Below are 14019 nucleotides of genomic sequence, written 5' to 3'. Positions count from 1 at the left end.
CAGAACATTTCCCCTTATTAAAAAGGAAACTATGACGTTGGGGATCCCCAACTTGTGAATGTCCTGGAAAATCACAAGGATATTCCACAAGGGAAACACTTGTCAGTCAGGGGGAATTTCAGATCAGTCTGTCTTGATCAAGAAAATGCTACAACAGCACCATGTAAGTCAGTGATGTCAGAACTTTCCCATCTCGTTACCATTTCCCCTGATGCAACCTGGCCCAAGGAATGAAGATCCAGAGAGGGAGAGAGAAGGGACCTTGCAGAAATGGACATATCTGCATTTCCTGGTAGGTTCCCTGGGCCTCAGCAGGGGAGAGGGAAACACTGAATAGGCTGAATATGAGATGGAGCTGACACTTGACTGACCTGGACTTGTGAAACCCAGAGTGATAGAATGATTGGCATGGCTGCAAGGTGATGCAGGAAATGAGGATGCAGTGGAGTGTGGGTGACGACAGCCACTGGAGGAGGAAGAGCCAGTTCACCTTTGTATCTGCTACGGTCTCAGCCTTGCATCCCCCAGAAATTTCATATGATGAAATCCTGATTCCCATGGTTATGGCATCCATAGGTGGGGCCTTTGTGAGCTGATGGAGTTGTAAGGATGAAGCCTCTTCAATGAGATGAGTGCTTTTATATATATAAGAGACACACAGAGTTCCCAAGCCCTTCTCCTGTGTGAGGATATAGTAAAAAGTGTGTGACCAGAATGGACCCTGCATGACCATGCTGTGGAAACCCATTTCCATTGTTTTTAAGCCTGTGATATTTTGTTATAGCAACCCAGAAGGGCTAAGGCAGCATCCTAACAATCTTTAGACAGTTCAGTAAACCTCATGCTATTTACACAAAAGTGCAAAGCACTTATCTTGTCTGGTGTAACACTGTGATAGTTGGCTGAAAGTCGTGGCTGGCTTTCATAAAGAATCCTGAGAATTCTGTCTTCTTGGTAGCATGACCAGAACCACGAACAATTGTCTAATACTTTGATTCTAATAACTTGACCTAGAATAATTGGCTGTGATTCTTACATAATCTCTTAATGGTCTTCGTTGTAATGCCAGCTTTTGTTATTTGTGACTAATTTTAATAGGAGCTTCATTCTCTCAATTGTAGGTGTGGATTTTCTTTTGATTTTCTATTAAATGAAGATAAGAAATGTTAACAAATTGCCTTCTTAGATTTTGACATCTCTACAGAGTCTGTGTTTATTTTTTTTAGAGGAGACCCATTTCACAGAGCATGCATTAAAAAACTATAAATTTTAAAGAAGCTTGCTATGGGATAGAACATTACCACCACCTCAGAGCTGGATAGGATGGATTTGGATTTAGCACGTGTTGTTGATTCGGCACAACATGATCTTGGTGTACATGTCAACTTTATGTGAATCCCTCTGCAGGCACTTGAACAGGTTATAAAATGCAGAATGACGAATATCTTCATCGCTGGACACCAGGGATGGAAGTTCTGACCAGAATATTTTAGCCTCGGTCAGCCGCCTTACTGGAAAAATAATCTGAATACCCAAAAGATAGTGACTTCTTATGTGTTTTATTAGTATTTGCTCTTTTTTTTTTTTTGCTTATAATTATCAGAATAAGATTTGGGGAAGATATACGAATATAAAACTCTCTAGATATGGATTTTGGAGCCAGCCTATGAGAAAACTATTAGGAATCTAAAAAGTAGAAACATAACTCAAGTTTAGTTTTAACTTTCTCTTTGCTTCCTTCCCACTCTCATCCTTTGATTTGATGAGAACAGAGAAAGAAGACAAGTGGAATTTCAATAGCAGATGTCCTGGGTTACTTTGAAGAAAATGCTGATCTTGGAAATTCTGTACTCTAGTTCTCTTACTTTTGAAAATATTTCAACCACCAGTTCCCAGGAAGAGGCAAGATTTCGGTGGAATTGTGTGCAATGCAGGGAAGGCTGCACATGTCAAAAACTGCAGTGAAATTCTGATTCCTTTACAGTAGAATCTATCACTATAAATGACTAGGCTCCTGCTTTATATAGTAGCAGTCTAGAATATAGAAGTCATAAATTTTTTTCTTACAAAATGAGATATTTCAAAACATCTTACACATTACAGAAGTCACCTCTTTCATTCTTGAACAAAGCAAGAAAGCCCTCTGCAGGATGCTCACCTGGCTGAATTGCCTCTCTATGAATTCTTGAAGTTCTTGTACTTTTTTCAAATTTTGTCTGGCACCTGATAGGATAGTATCTGAGACTTCTTTCATATTCCGCAGCTCTGTAACTAGATGATTCAGAGGTCTATTCCAGGAGTACAGTAACATGATTATCCACTTACTCAGGTCTTCATTCTAAGCAACCAGAAGATACAGTCTCATTAAAATAATGATAATGCAGTGGTTTTGGTAACATGTGATCTTTGCTCAGAGCAGCTGACCTAAAAAAACTTTTGGTTATTCCTATGTGCATGCAGAGAGATTTGAAGGTAGTAAAATTTGCAAAATTATAAAATGTAAGCTATTAGTTCACACTTTGCTGAATTATTAAACATCTAGGTTATGCTAGGAACTAATTCTTCTGATGCGTTCTAATTTATAACATGAAGAATTTTCTTTTTCCTCTGAAATTCTACCACCACTCAGTGAGTTCTTTTGTGTTTGTATATTTGCCTGAGAGAATCTAAGCATTTACACAAGTCAGTATGTGCTGCAGGGCCTGACCCAGGAAAGAGGGATTCCACCTGTGCCCACATCAGTGTCACCCAGTGATTCGTTCGTATTAATGAATCAGATGAGTTCTTCGTATTGATTTTTGATCGGTAATTGTTTTATGATATTACAACAAAGAGACAAGGAAGAAAACATGACATTCCTAAACAGGCTTCTCTCCTCGGCTGATCTCAATACCAGCCCCCTGCTGATATCAGAAAAGTCTGTTTTGTTGACATGTGTCCTGGCAGAAAATGGCACAGCGTTGTCTTTAGTAACAGCATCAGTGGGATCCACGATGGAGGGTTTTTCCCCCTACTTCACTACTATTACCAGAATTCAGCATGAAAATCCCGGGATCTGAAAATCTCTAGTTAATGTGCTTGATTTCTTTACAGCCATGAACTGTTTTACTGGTAAAGAACAGAGAACTGAATAGGGTTAAATATAGTAATGCACATAAAGTGCTGAATAAAATGTAAGGCCATGTAGTAACTCTCAATAAACTTTAAACAACAAGCTTATTGAAAAACCCCTCCTCTTCTTACTCTTTGACCTTTTCCTTTACTTGATCACCCTCATTATTAATGAGCTTAACAGGGGAAAATAATGCTGGTATCTTTAAGAAAGTTGTAGAGAGAGAAGATAGTATTTTAAGGGGGATGCATGTGAAAATATTTTAAATAATGTTAGGATGAAGGATAATGCAGGAAATCAGAAAGGAGAGATTATAACTGAAAATTTGGAGCTGCCATAAATGACGGAGGCTTGATATGTAAACTGTGCTGTCCTCAGAACAGAGGCAATTGTTGTGGCCATGAGAAGCAAAGCAATGTTTATAGGCCATTGTGGGGGAGACTTACAAATTAAGAATAAAAGGTGACAGAGGAGTCATTGAGAATGACGAATGAAGGAGGTGTCAGAGAAGTAGAAGCAGAATCAGGAGAGTCTTGAAAGGCAGACGCGGTGGCCTGGGTGGTACAGTATAGGACTCCCACGTAGGACTCACTAGTAACAGGGAGTACTCAAAACTGGGGTGTGTTTCTTATATATTCATGAATTTTGCAATCTTATATTTTACACATGGAAGTTCCCATTCATTTCCTGTTTTCATACAGAATAATAGCTGCAATCCTGTGTCTAATGCATTGGTTGAACTAAAGTTGTCTGCATGGACATTTTAGAGATCTGTTATTTATGTTGCTACTACAGATATTTAGTCATCCCTTGATTTCACTCATGCTTCATCAACTGCATAATATAATTTCTTTTCGATGTCTTACCGTTCCTCCACTTTTTTCTGCATATACAGTTAACATAACCTCTAATAATCTGAAGTCTGGTAACATACTTACTGTCTCATTTGACCCGGTGAAAAACCCAGGTGAAAGACTCACGTTTATCATTAGGGCTTGTTCTCTTTCTTCAGGAGTAGGGAGGGAATCGGTATGGCAGCTCTTGGCATTGATATCGTACTGTTTGCCCTGGGCATATTTTTCATCCTGAAAGTGATCAGACAATTAGTTATGGTTGTTGGGCATTCAGTAGATGAACCCATTACAGGAACATTAGCATGTTTGACAATCGTGTAATTTTTATAACGTGGAGCATTACAAAATTTGAAAGTCATTCTTTTCCTATTTACTATACATTATCTCTATAAAAATGATTTTACATCTAACTTTTCTAAATCCAACCTTTTCCCCTTGTCTATTTTATTATTCTCTTTTCTTTTTTTTTTATTATTTGACCCAAATATAGCACTTTTGTACCAATACTTGGTGCTTCCCAGGTGATGGTAGTGGTAAAGAACATTCCTGCCAATGCAGGAGATAAAACAAGACTCAGGTTTGATCCCTAGGTGAGGAGCATCCCTTGCAAGAGGGTACAGCAGCCTACTCCAGTATTCTTGCCTGGCCAATCCTATGGACAGAGGAGCCTGTTAGGCTACAGTCAGTAGGGTTGCAAAGAGTTGGACACAACTGAAGTGACTTAGAATGCATGCATGCACCTCTATTTAACCATTTAATCTCTTGTTTACTGTGGGGTAGAGCCAATATAATCCCTTACAAAGAGTTATACACTTATGACTTTGACTTATCTCTGAATCCACACACCAAAAAGCTTAGTGTTCTTCCCAGGTGCAGAATACAATGTTGTTTATGGTGAGAAAATGGTACGGCAGAAAAACATGGCATAAAGTTATAGGAAATACTAAGCATGGACTGAGAATAATAAGAGTAGAAAAATCTAGCTAACACATTGATAGAGAAAAACTAATCTTTAGCGAAAGTTATGAACATTTCAACTGATTACTTGGAAGAGTTGGGAAAAAAATGGACAGTAAAAAATGGAGGATGAAGCAAAACTAGTGAGTAAAAAGAACTACGTGAATTTAATAGAAATCTTCAGCACCGCTTTTTATTAGCTGTCTGCTCTACTGTGTGCTTCTTTATTGACCTAAAAGAATTAAGACACAACTTTGATATACCTTCATCAAAAAGAGAATAATTGTTTACAATTGTAAACACTCCTTCTATTGTAATTCTAAAACTATTCACTGCAAAACTTAAAACAATAATTTGTAGCATTAAAAAAAACTACCATTATTTGTTTTTGTGACCGGATTTCAGCTTTGTTTAACATGTTCCATCCACCCAGTTCACTGCAGAGTAGTTCTCATTTGTTGGCTATTTACTCTGAGCCTGGAGAAGAAAGCCCAGAGAGACACTGAAGAACCAGAAAACCAACATGCTTCTTTTTCCCCAGTCCCACCTAAAAGTGCTTTATGTCAGATAGTATTGTGGACTGAATGTGTGTTCTTCAAATTCATATGTTAGAGCCCTAACTGCCAAAGTACTGTGTTTTGAAAAGGGTTCCAACTTTTTGGGATCCCATAGACTGTAGCCCACCGGACTCCTCTGTCCATGGGATTGCTCAGGCAAGAATACTTGAGTGGCTTGCCATTCCCTTCTCCAGGGAATCTTCCAGACCCAGGGATAGAACCCAGGTCTCTCACATTGAGGGCAGATTCTTTACCATCTGAGCCACCAGAGAAGCCCATTAACGTTAACTGAGCTCTTAGGGTGGAACACTGATCCGATAGGTTTAGTGTCTTCATGAAGCAAAACATCAGAGAATTTTCTCTGTGTCTCTGTGTCTTTTCCTCTCTCTTCCCCAACCCCATTCTGTGTGAGCATGCATGGAGAATCCAGCCTGGGAGGAAAGAGTTCTTACCAGAACCTCACCTTGCTGGCACCCTGATCTGGGACTTCTAGCCCCAAGAACTGTGAGGAAAGAAATTTCTGTTGTTTATTCCACTGAGTCTATTGTATTCTTTTATGGCATTCTTGGCTGACAAATACAAAATCTATTATTTTAGAAATTTACAAAAGAAAATGAATGAAAGGAAATTGAAAAAGTTATTGCACTTCTTAGGAATCTTTGAGATCTCACAAAAATGATCCTTTCTTCGATTTCCACATCTTATGAGCTGACGGCTTCTTTGACCTAGAGACTGTGTTATATGAAGTTTGGCTGATGCAGCCTTCTTGTTGAAAGGACAGTATAGCTCAGTCACTTACGCCAGGTTCCATCTCAGAGCCTGGCGGGCTACAGTCCATGGGGTTGCAAAACTCAGACACGACTTAGCAACTAAACCACCACCACCACAGTACTTACAAACTCAGTGAACATTATGCTGGAATGGATAGCGATGTCATGGGACAACATGGTGGCATTGAGAAACAGGTTTCTAAGGGATTCCAGGGGGATGTCAAACACGTCAGGACAGCAGAACGAGCATGTTCTGCTTTGGCACAGGAGCAGATTTGACATGACCAGCAGCAGCAGCAGGCAGGACCCTAATTAAATAAAAACATGAGCCGTTCTGAGATGATCTTAGTCACCTGAGGTCATCAAATCCATCCTGCGGTGGGAAGCCTTCTCTTTCCCTGTTGCTCTGAGCAGGAGTGGTGCTGTAGTAGCCGGGATGAGGAGGAAGGAGCACCTTCAGTGTAAATTCACATGGATGATGATATTTGCACAGATAGATAGTTGGAGAAGTAGGTTACTCCCTATAATTTTGTATTGCTCCCAGAAGTACTTTTGTGCTCTGTAAACATTTGGAACTTCATTCTGAGCCAGAGTGTTTAGGCCATTCTTTTAAGACAGTTTAATGTTGGGACTCTGCAACTCTGAGCAGTGAGGCCATCTAGAAGTTCATAATTTTTAGACTCTACATTGACTACTGCTTGCATTTTAGACACTGAAATGACAAGAAAAGTCCAGTTGATCTGTGTGGTTTACCATCATGCTGGGGTAAGAGTAAACACATGACTGACTGATCGCTGCTATTGACTAAAAAGAGGATACTAAGAGAAAAAGGATACTGTACTTTGGATCTCCTCACTCACCTTAAAACCCCATGCATGTCTTTGATACTTTCCCAAAAGCTTTAAAACATCTTAAAATTTGTATTTCACAGGAACCCTGTGAAATAGCCTTAATCTTCACTATGATCATCAAGTTCTGTTAATGAAGATGTGATGACTTGGAGAGGGCAAGTAATTTTCCCCAGGTCCCATTATTAGCAGATGCAGGTGACTGGGCACCAGTACACTCATTTGTCCACCTCCTGATGTCACATCACACATGCCTGTGGCCCTCGGTCTGCATGTGTGTAACCAGGACCACATCAGGAGCTGTGATGACTCTGCTTAAAGAGAAAAATACTTTGTCTTTGACTGCAAAACAGCAGTGACCCTGGAACATTGGTTTTATCCACTTGTTCTGCTCTGTCTATAAAACACTCACTGTTACAGTCTTTGACAATTATCAGTGTGGGGGCCTGGTTCTGCTGGCTAGCCTTTCTTCTAGGTACCCTGACAGCTCTTCTACTTTTATTCATCTTTAATCTTCTTGTTACGCTTGTTTCTTCAAGAAAACAGCAAAGAAATCTCCAAATTTAATACAAGAATATTATCTGGTCAGCACCCAAGATAACACCATTGGCTCTGCGAATAAGGCCTGCCCTTTCCTGACTTTGACTTTTTAGGGACAAAATTTATCTGTCTGGTCAGGAGTACATCCTGACAACCCATGCGGCTTAGTTTTTGAACTCTCCAAACATCTCCTCTTTGATAGGAGAATTAGACCTTCATGCTTCCACGATGTATTGTAATATTTGAGAAATTGTTCCTGGCCCTACCTTTGGCCAACAGAAGCATAAAATCATAGGCTCTTGCAAGCATGATTTTAATATTACTTTTCCTGTGCGTCCTTTGTAAGTAGAATTTAAGACTGAAGATAGCAAGAATTGAATTTGGGCAAGAGAACTGATAAAGTAGAGATTTTATCCTCCTGAATGAGATGGGAAAATGATTCTTTTTCCAATTTACCAGAAGAGTGGTAATTTAATTAAGGATAAGTTATCAGCATTTACTAGGTTTTCTCTGCTCTTTGTTAGTTTAAAGGGGGAAGATATATAAGAATAAAATGCTCATTTAAAGTTAGGTGATGAAAATAAAAGAAGTGGTTCTCAAAAGGAAGACATGTAAGTTGGAGAAATTTGGGACTATATCTCTCATCAACTAAAGAGACTTATTGTGACAGGCAAAGAGAATAATAGCTTGTATAACATAGACAATATTGTGTGCATATATTTCTGTGTAAATATACATGTGTTATGACTAAATATATGCCTAATTCCTTCATGAAACTTTGGACCTTATAAAATTCTATTTTATAAGAGGCAGTAAATATAGCTGCTGCTGCTAAGTCGCTTCAGTTGTGTCCAATTCTGTGTGACCCATAGATGGCAGCTCACCAGGCTCCCCCGTCCCTGGGATTCTCCAGGCGAGAACAGTGGAGTGGGTTGCCATTTCCTTCTCCAATGCATGAAAGTGAAAAGTGAAAGTGAAGTCATTCAGTTGTGTCTGACTCTTCGTGACCCCATGGACTGCAGCCTACTAGGCTCCTCCGTCTGTGGGATTTTCCAAGCAAGAGTACTGGAGTGGGGTGCCATTGCCTTCTCCGAGTAAATACAGCAGAATATTGTAATTCTTAATGCAATGGATCATTTATTGGTAGATGACTAACTATATGATTTTTTTTCTGTTAAAATGTTATTCGTGTGCTTGCTTTGGTAGCACATATATTAAATAATTGGAATAATACTGAGAAGATCAGCATGGCCCCGGCCCAAGGATGATGCACAAATTTGTGAAGCCTTCCATATTTTTCCGTAACAACTTTGAGGGTTGGGATTGGAAGGAAGGTGGCAAGGGGGTTAAAGAAAGAGGGGACATAGGTATACCTATGGCAGATTCATGTTGATGTTTGGCAGAAAGCAGTACAGTATTGTAAAGCAATTCCCCTTCAATTAAACATCAAGAAATTCAATTATTAAAACTGTTATTGGGGATCATATAACAGGTTCACATATCCATTGTATGACTAAAGAGGGTCTGATTGGAAACTGATGGTGTCAATTATCAATTGTTAGTGATTCATTAACTTTATAGTTGAATGAGAAAAGTAAACTCACAAACACTACTGTCTGTGATTCAGTGCCATAGCAAGCTATAATCCTTGTCTGCCTTCGCTTTTAGGTGGTATAGTGCCCAAACTTTGAAACTGAGGCTGTTCCCAGAAGCACACAGTCATGAGTCCTGCCCAGGGTTTTGGTTCCAGATGCTGGAGGCTTCTGTTCGCTGGTCACTAAGGCCGAAATTTTCTCTGCTGAGCATTCTCTGGTTCTATCATGTATACAAGTCTTTATATTTTGGTTTTCTAATTTGATTCTCTTATTCTTTTGATCAGACTACCAAGTCCCTTTACAATTTATTTTTCAGACCCTTTTGTGCTTTGATTTTTCAGAAGCTCATTCATGTATTTGCTTCCATGTCTACCTCTCTGAGTAGTTTTCAGCATCTACATAAACCCTACCCTATTCTCTTATGTTGGGATGTTGTGGTTTAGCATCAGCATAATTTTATGAACTTCATTTTCCTTCTGGTGCAGTTTCTGGTATACAGCTTAAGCTGGTTGGCTCACATCTGGCTTGTTCGTGTTGTCTCCAAATATTAGAGAACTCTGCTTTCTTTCTAGGCAATACTGCCCCTTGTTTTGATACCATTGCTAATTTTCTATGATTTCACTTCCTGCCTCATAAGCTTTGTCTTTCTCAATCTACTGTAACTTGAATACTATGTGCCTCTATGTTGGATTTTAAAGGTTACATATTTTAATGTATAAAAAATTAATAAGTCCTGAGGATCTAACTTTGAGCTTCATGATCTAATCATGAGATTGAAAAAGCTCTGGGAGTTGGCTATGAACAGGGAGGCCTGTGCTGCCTCAAACCGTGGGTCACAAAGAGTTGGACACCACTGAATGACTGACTGAACTGAAGACAGTGGAACTTACCTGTGTTCTTCTCAAAAAGCAAAAGATAAACATGTGTGATGATGGCAATGTTACTTAATAGAAAGGGAAACTCATTTCTAACACATGTACAAATGGGGGTGGACAACATGATGGAGGGGTAGGTGGAAGTGGGGTACACTTCTCTCCACCAATGCATCAAGAACATCTAAAGATGCAACAGTTCTCTCAGAAGAACAGGTGAATACTGGCAGGACTCTCTGACTACTGAGAAGGAATATCCGGATCCATACAGAACTCAGTAGGACAAGGCAGGGGAGGGAGAAGGAGCAGAACTAGTCAGACCAGCCTGCACCTGGGGGAGAGGGAGCTGAAGCACAGGGAAAAGATCCCTACATCCATGGCCATCCACTGGGAAGGGGGAGGCATTTGAAGCTGTTGGGGAGTGAACTCACTAATCTGTGACAGTCTGAACGGAGTGAGAACCACATAGACAAGCCATGCTGCAGCCTTTCATACCTTGGACAGGGTTGTAAGTCCACTGGTGTCCACGGAAGCTGGGAGCTGGAGCCATGGGGCTTGCAGAATGATCCCAGGGTGAGGACTCCTGTTGACCGTGGGAAGTCAGCCTGATGGGTTGGGATGGAGGAAATCTGCTGCATGGAATGCTTCTTAAGGAAAGCCATTAGGCCATAAAGGTAGGGTTCTACTGCCTGTGGAGTAGTGCTATCTCTTTCTCCATGCTGGTACCTGTAGGTTGAGCAATAGAGAAAGACTTCAGTGAGGGTGGTCCTTGAGTGCCTGATGCACTAAGCAATGGAGAATTTTGAATGTCTATATACCTGACCCTACCTTATTCTCTAGCTAAATTTTGAATTTTAGCATCGTAATGTTTTTATGAACTTACATTTCTTCTGGTAGAGCTTCTGGTTTACAAATTAAGCTAACTCCTCACATCTGGTTTGTTCTTGGTGTTTCAAGAAACTTTGAGAACCTTCGTTCCCCTCAAGGCAATACTGCCTTTCACTTTGCTACCATTGCTGACTTCCCATACTTTCACTTCTTGCCTAATATGTCTTTCTCCATTCACTATAACTTTAGTAGTATGTGTCCCTGTGTTGGTATTAATATTTATAATAAATTATTAACCTGATGCAGTTGAGAATCAAAGGACTACAATTAACAACAGTAGTAATAAATCACCCCCAAATTATAATCCATTAATGCCCCCTTTTAAAACTGATTCTCTATCTATATATGATTGAGATCTCTTAACTCATTTTCCTTACTAGGTGGCTCAAATTTGAAATGAAATATAGAAAACAATGGAGTGGTAAACTCTGGAAATTGCCTTCCTTTTGATATGTCGCATTAGTAAGTATGCAAATATTAGGTTTTTTTTTTCCCCAATGGGGCTGTTCTTAGTACATATTATAGCTCACTGTGGGGTGATTGCTATTGACTGAAGAATGTACACATTGAACTGTAATTGTCAAACAAGTGAGTGGAGATGAAGAAATTAATGCCAGGAAGGAACAAGCTTTTGTTGTTCTAAAAGGAAAACCTTTCAGTGTCTCTCATCTACAGTCTAATTTTCAGATTTATTGAAACTCTTATTTTTCTTACACTCCATTAAAAATTTGGATTATTTGGGGTTTTTTTGCCCTTGAGTTGTATGTCTCATGTATTTTTGGATATTAAGCCCTTATCAAATATATGATTTGGAAATATCTTCTGTCAATCTGTAAGTTGCCATTTGATTTTGTTGATGTTCCTTTGTTTGGAGTTTGATGTCATCCCACTTGTATGTTTTTGCAGTAGTTGCTTTTGATTTTGGTGTGAAACCCAAAAACTCGTTGCAAAGACCAATGGCAAGAAGATTACCTCAATGTATTCTTCTAGGGGTTTAATCGCTTAAAGTCTTATGTTCAACTTTTAATCCCTTTTTAGTAGATTTTTGTGTATGGTAAAAGACAGGGGCACAGTTTCATTTTTTCATAGGACTATCCAGTTTTTCTAGTGCCATTTTTGAAGAGCTTGTCCTTTGCCCACTGGAAAAAAACTCTTTTTTCATAACCTAACTGACAATATATGGGTGTGCATTTCTTTCTGGCTTTGCTGTTCTGCTCTGTTGAACTATGTGTCTATTTTCGTGCCAGAAGCAAGTCATTCTGTTTTGATTACTATAGCTTTCTAATACAATTTGAAATCAGCAACCTAGTCTCAAACTTTGTTCTTTTTTCGCAAGATCACTTCTATCTTTGGTGTTTTGTGATTTAATACAACAGAATAGACCAAAAAAGATGGGAAAAGTACACAGAAGAACTATACAAAAAAAATCTTAATGACCCAGATAATCACAATTGTGTAGTTTCTCACTCAGAGCCAGACATTCTAGAATCTGAATTCAAGTGGGTCTTAAGAAGCACTGCTGCCCATAAAGCTATTGGAGGTGATAGAATTCCAGCAAAGCTATTTAAAATCCTGAAACATGAAGCTACTAAAGTGCTCCACTCAATGTCAGAAAATTTGGAAAAGCCAGAAGGGGCCAGAAGATAGGAATAGGTCAATCCTTGTCCCATTTCCCAAGAAGGGCAGTATTAAAGAATGTTCAAGCCACTGAACAGGTGCACTCATCTCCAGCGCTAGTAAGGTTATGCCCAAAATCCTCCAGGCTAGGCTTCAGCATTATGTGAACCTAGAACTTCCAGATGTTCAAGCTGGGTTTAGAAAAGGCAGAGGAACCAGAGATCAAATTGGCAACATATGCTGGAACATAGAGAAATCAAGGGAATTCCAGAAAAGCATTTGCTTCATTGACCTTACCAAACTGTGTGGATCACAACAAAGTGGAAAATTGTTAAGGAGATGGGCATACCAAACCAACCTTACCCCTCTTCTGAGAAACCTGTATGCAGTTCAAAAAGCAACAGTTATAAGCAGACAAGGAACAGTAAAATGGTTAAAAATTGGTGAAGGAGTCCATCAAGGCAGAATATTGTCACCCTGCTGATTTAACATATATGCAGAGCATGTCATGCAAAATGTTGGACTGGATGAGTCCTAAAGCCTAGAATAAAGATTCCTGGTAGAAATACCAAAAACCTCAGACATGTGAATAATACCACTCTAATGGCAGAAAGCAAAGAGGAACTAAATAGCCTCTTGATGAGGGTGAAAGAGAAGAGTGAAAAAGCTGGCTTAAAACTCAACATCAAAAAAGCTAAGATCATGGCATCTGGTCCCATCACTTACATGGCAAATAGGAGGGGGAAAGGTGGAAGCAGCGACAGATTTCCTCTTCCTGGGCTCTAAAGTCACTGTGGATGGTGAGTGCAGCCACGAAATTAGAAGACGATTGCTTCTTGACAGGAAAGCTGTGATAAACCTACACAGTGTGTTAAAAACAAAAACATCACTTTGCCAACAGAGGTCTGTATAGTCAAGGCTAGGCTCTTTCCAGTAGTCATGTACACATGTAAGAGCTGGGCAGACAATAAAGAAAACAGAACGCTGAAGAACTGATGTTTTCCAACTGTGGTTCTGTGGAAGACTCTTGAGAGTCCCTTGGGCACCAAGGAGTTGAAAACCAGTCAACCTTAAAGGAAATCAACCCCATATAACTCTTGGGAAGGACTGATGCTGAACCTGAATCTCCAATACTTTGGCCACCTAATGTGAATAGCTGACTCATTGGAAAAGACCCTGATGCTTGGAAAGATTGAAGACAGAAGAAAAAGAGGGTGAAAGAGGATGAGATGGTTGGCAGGCATCACCAATTCAATGGGCACGAACTTGGGCAAATTCTAGGACATGTAAGGAAGAGGGAAGTCTGGTGTGTTGCAGGCTGTGAAGTCACAAAGAGTCAGACATGACCTGGCAACTGAACAACAACAACAGTTTTATACAAGTTGTAGAATTTTTTTCTTTCTGTTTTG

The 14019-nt window shown here is 39.6% G+C and overlaps 1 protein-coding gene and 1 non-coding gene across 2 annotated transcripts; one reads left to right on the top strand and one right to left on the bottom strand.

The window, feature by feature from the left end:
• Positions 1–1183: 1183 nt before the first annotated feature.
• LOC102415969 (placental prolactin-related protein 3-like) lies at positions 1184–10723 on the bottom strand. The gene is made up of 5 exons (XM_006071106.4): positions 10601–10723; positions 6377–6558; positions 4093–4197; positions 2159–2338; positions 1184–1524 (listed from the first exon to the last, which is right to left on the bottom strand). Exons 1-5 carry the CDS (start codon positions 10653–10655, stop codon positions 1336–1338), a joined length of 711 nt encoding a protein of 236 aa, XP_006071168.3. The 5' UTR covers positions 10656–10723; the 3' UTR covers positions 1184–1335.
• Positions 8829–8937, top strand: LOC112583021. Its single transcript, XR_003107387.1, has one exon. It is a non-coding gene; the product is annotated as a U6 spliceosomal RNA (small nuclear RNA).
• Positions 10724–14019: the final 3296 nt, after the last annotated feature.

The sequence above is a fragment of the Bubalus bubalis genome, chromosome 2, assembly GCF_019923935.1.
Source record: "Bubalus bubalis isolate 160015118507 breed Murrah chromosome 2, NDDB_SH_1, whole genome shotgun sequence".
NCBI classification, from domain to species: Eukaryota; Metazoa; Chordata; class Mammalia; order Artiodactyla; family Bovidae; genus Bubalus; species Bubalus bubalis.
This window is presented reverse-complemented; position numbering and strand designations above follow the sequence as displayed.

Coding starts and splice junctions, on each gene's coding strand:
- LOC102415969 (XM_006071106.4), bottom strand. CDS start 10,655: ATGGCTCCAGCTCCCAGCTTCCGTGGACACCAGTGGACTTACAACCCT. Junction 6,559..10,600: donor GACTTACAACCCTGTCCAAG/GTATGAAAGGCT, acceptor TTATTTAATTAG/GGTCCTGCCTGCTGCTGCTG. Junction 1,525..2,158: donor TAGAGAGGCAATTCAGCCAG/GTGAGCATCCTG, acceptor TTGGGTATTCAG/ATTATTTTTCCAGTAAGGCG.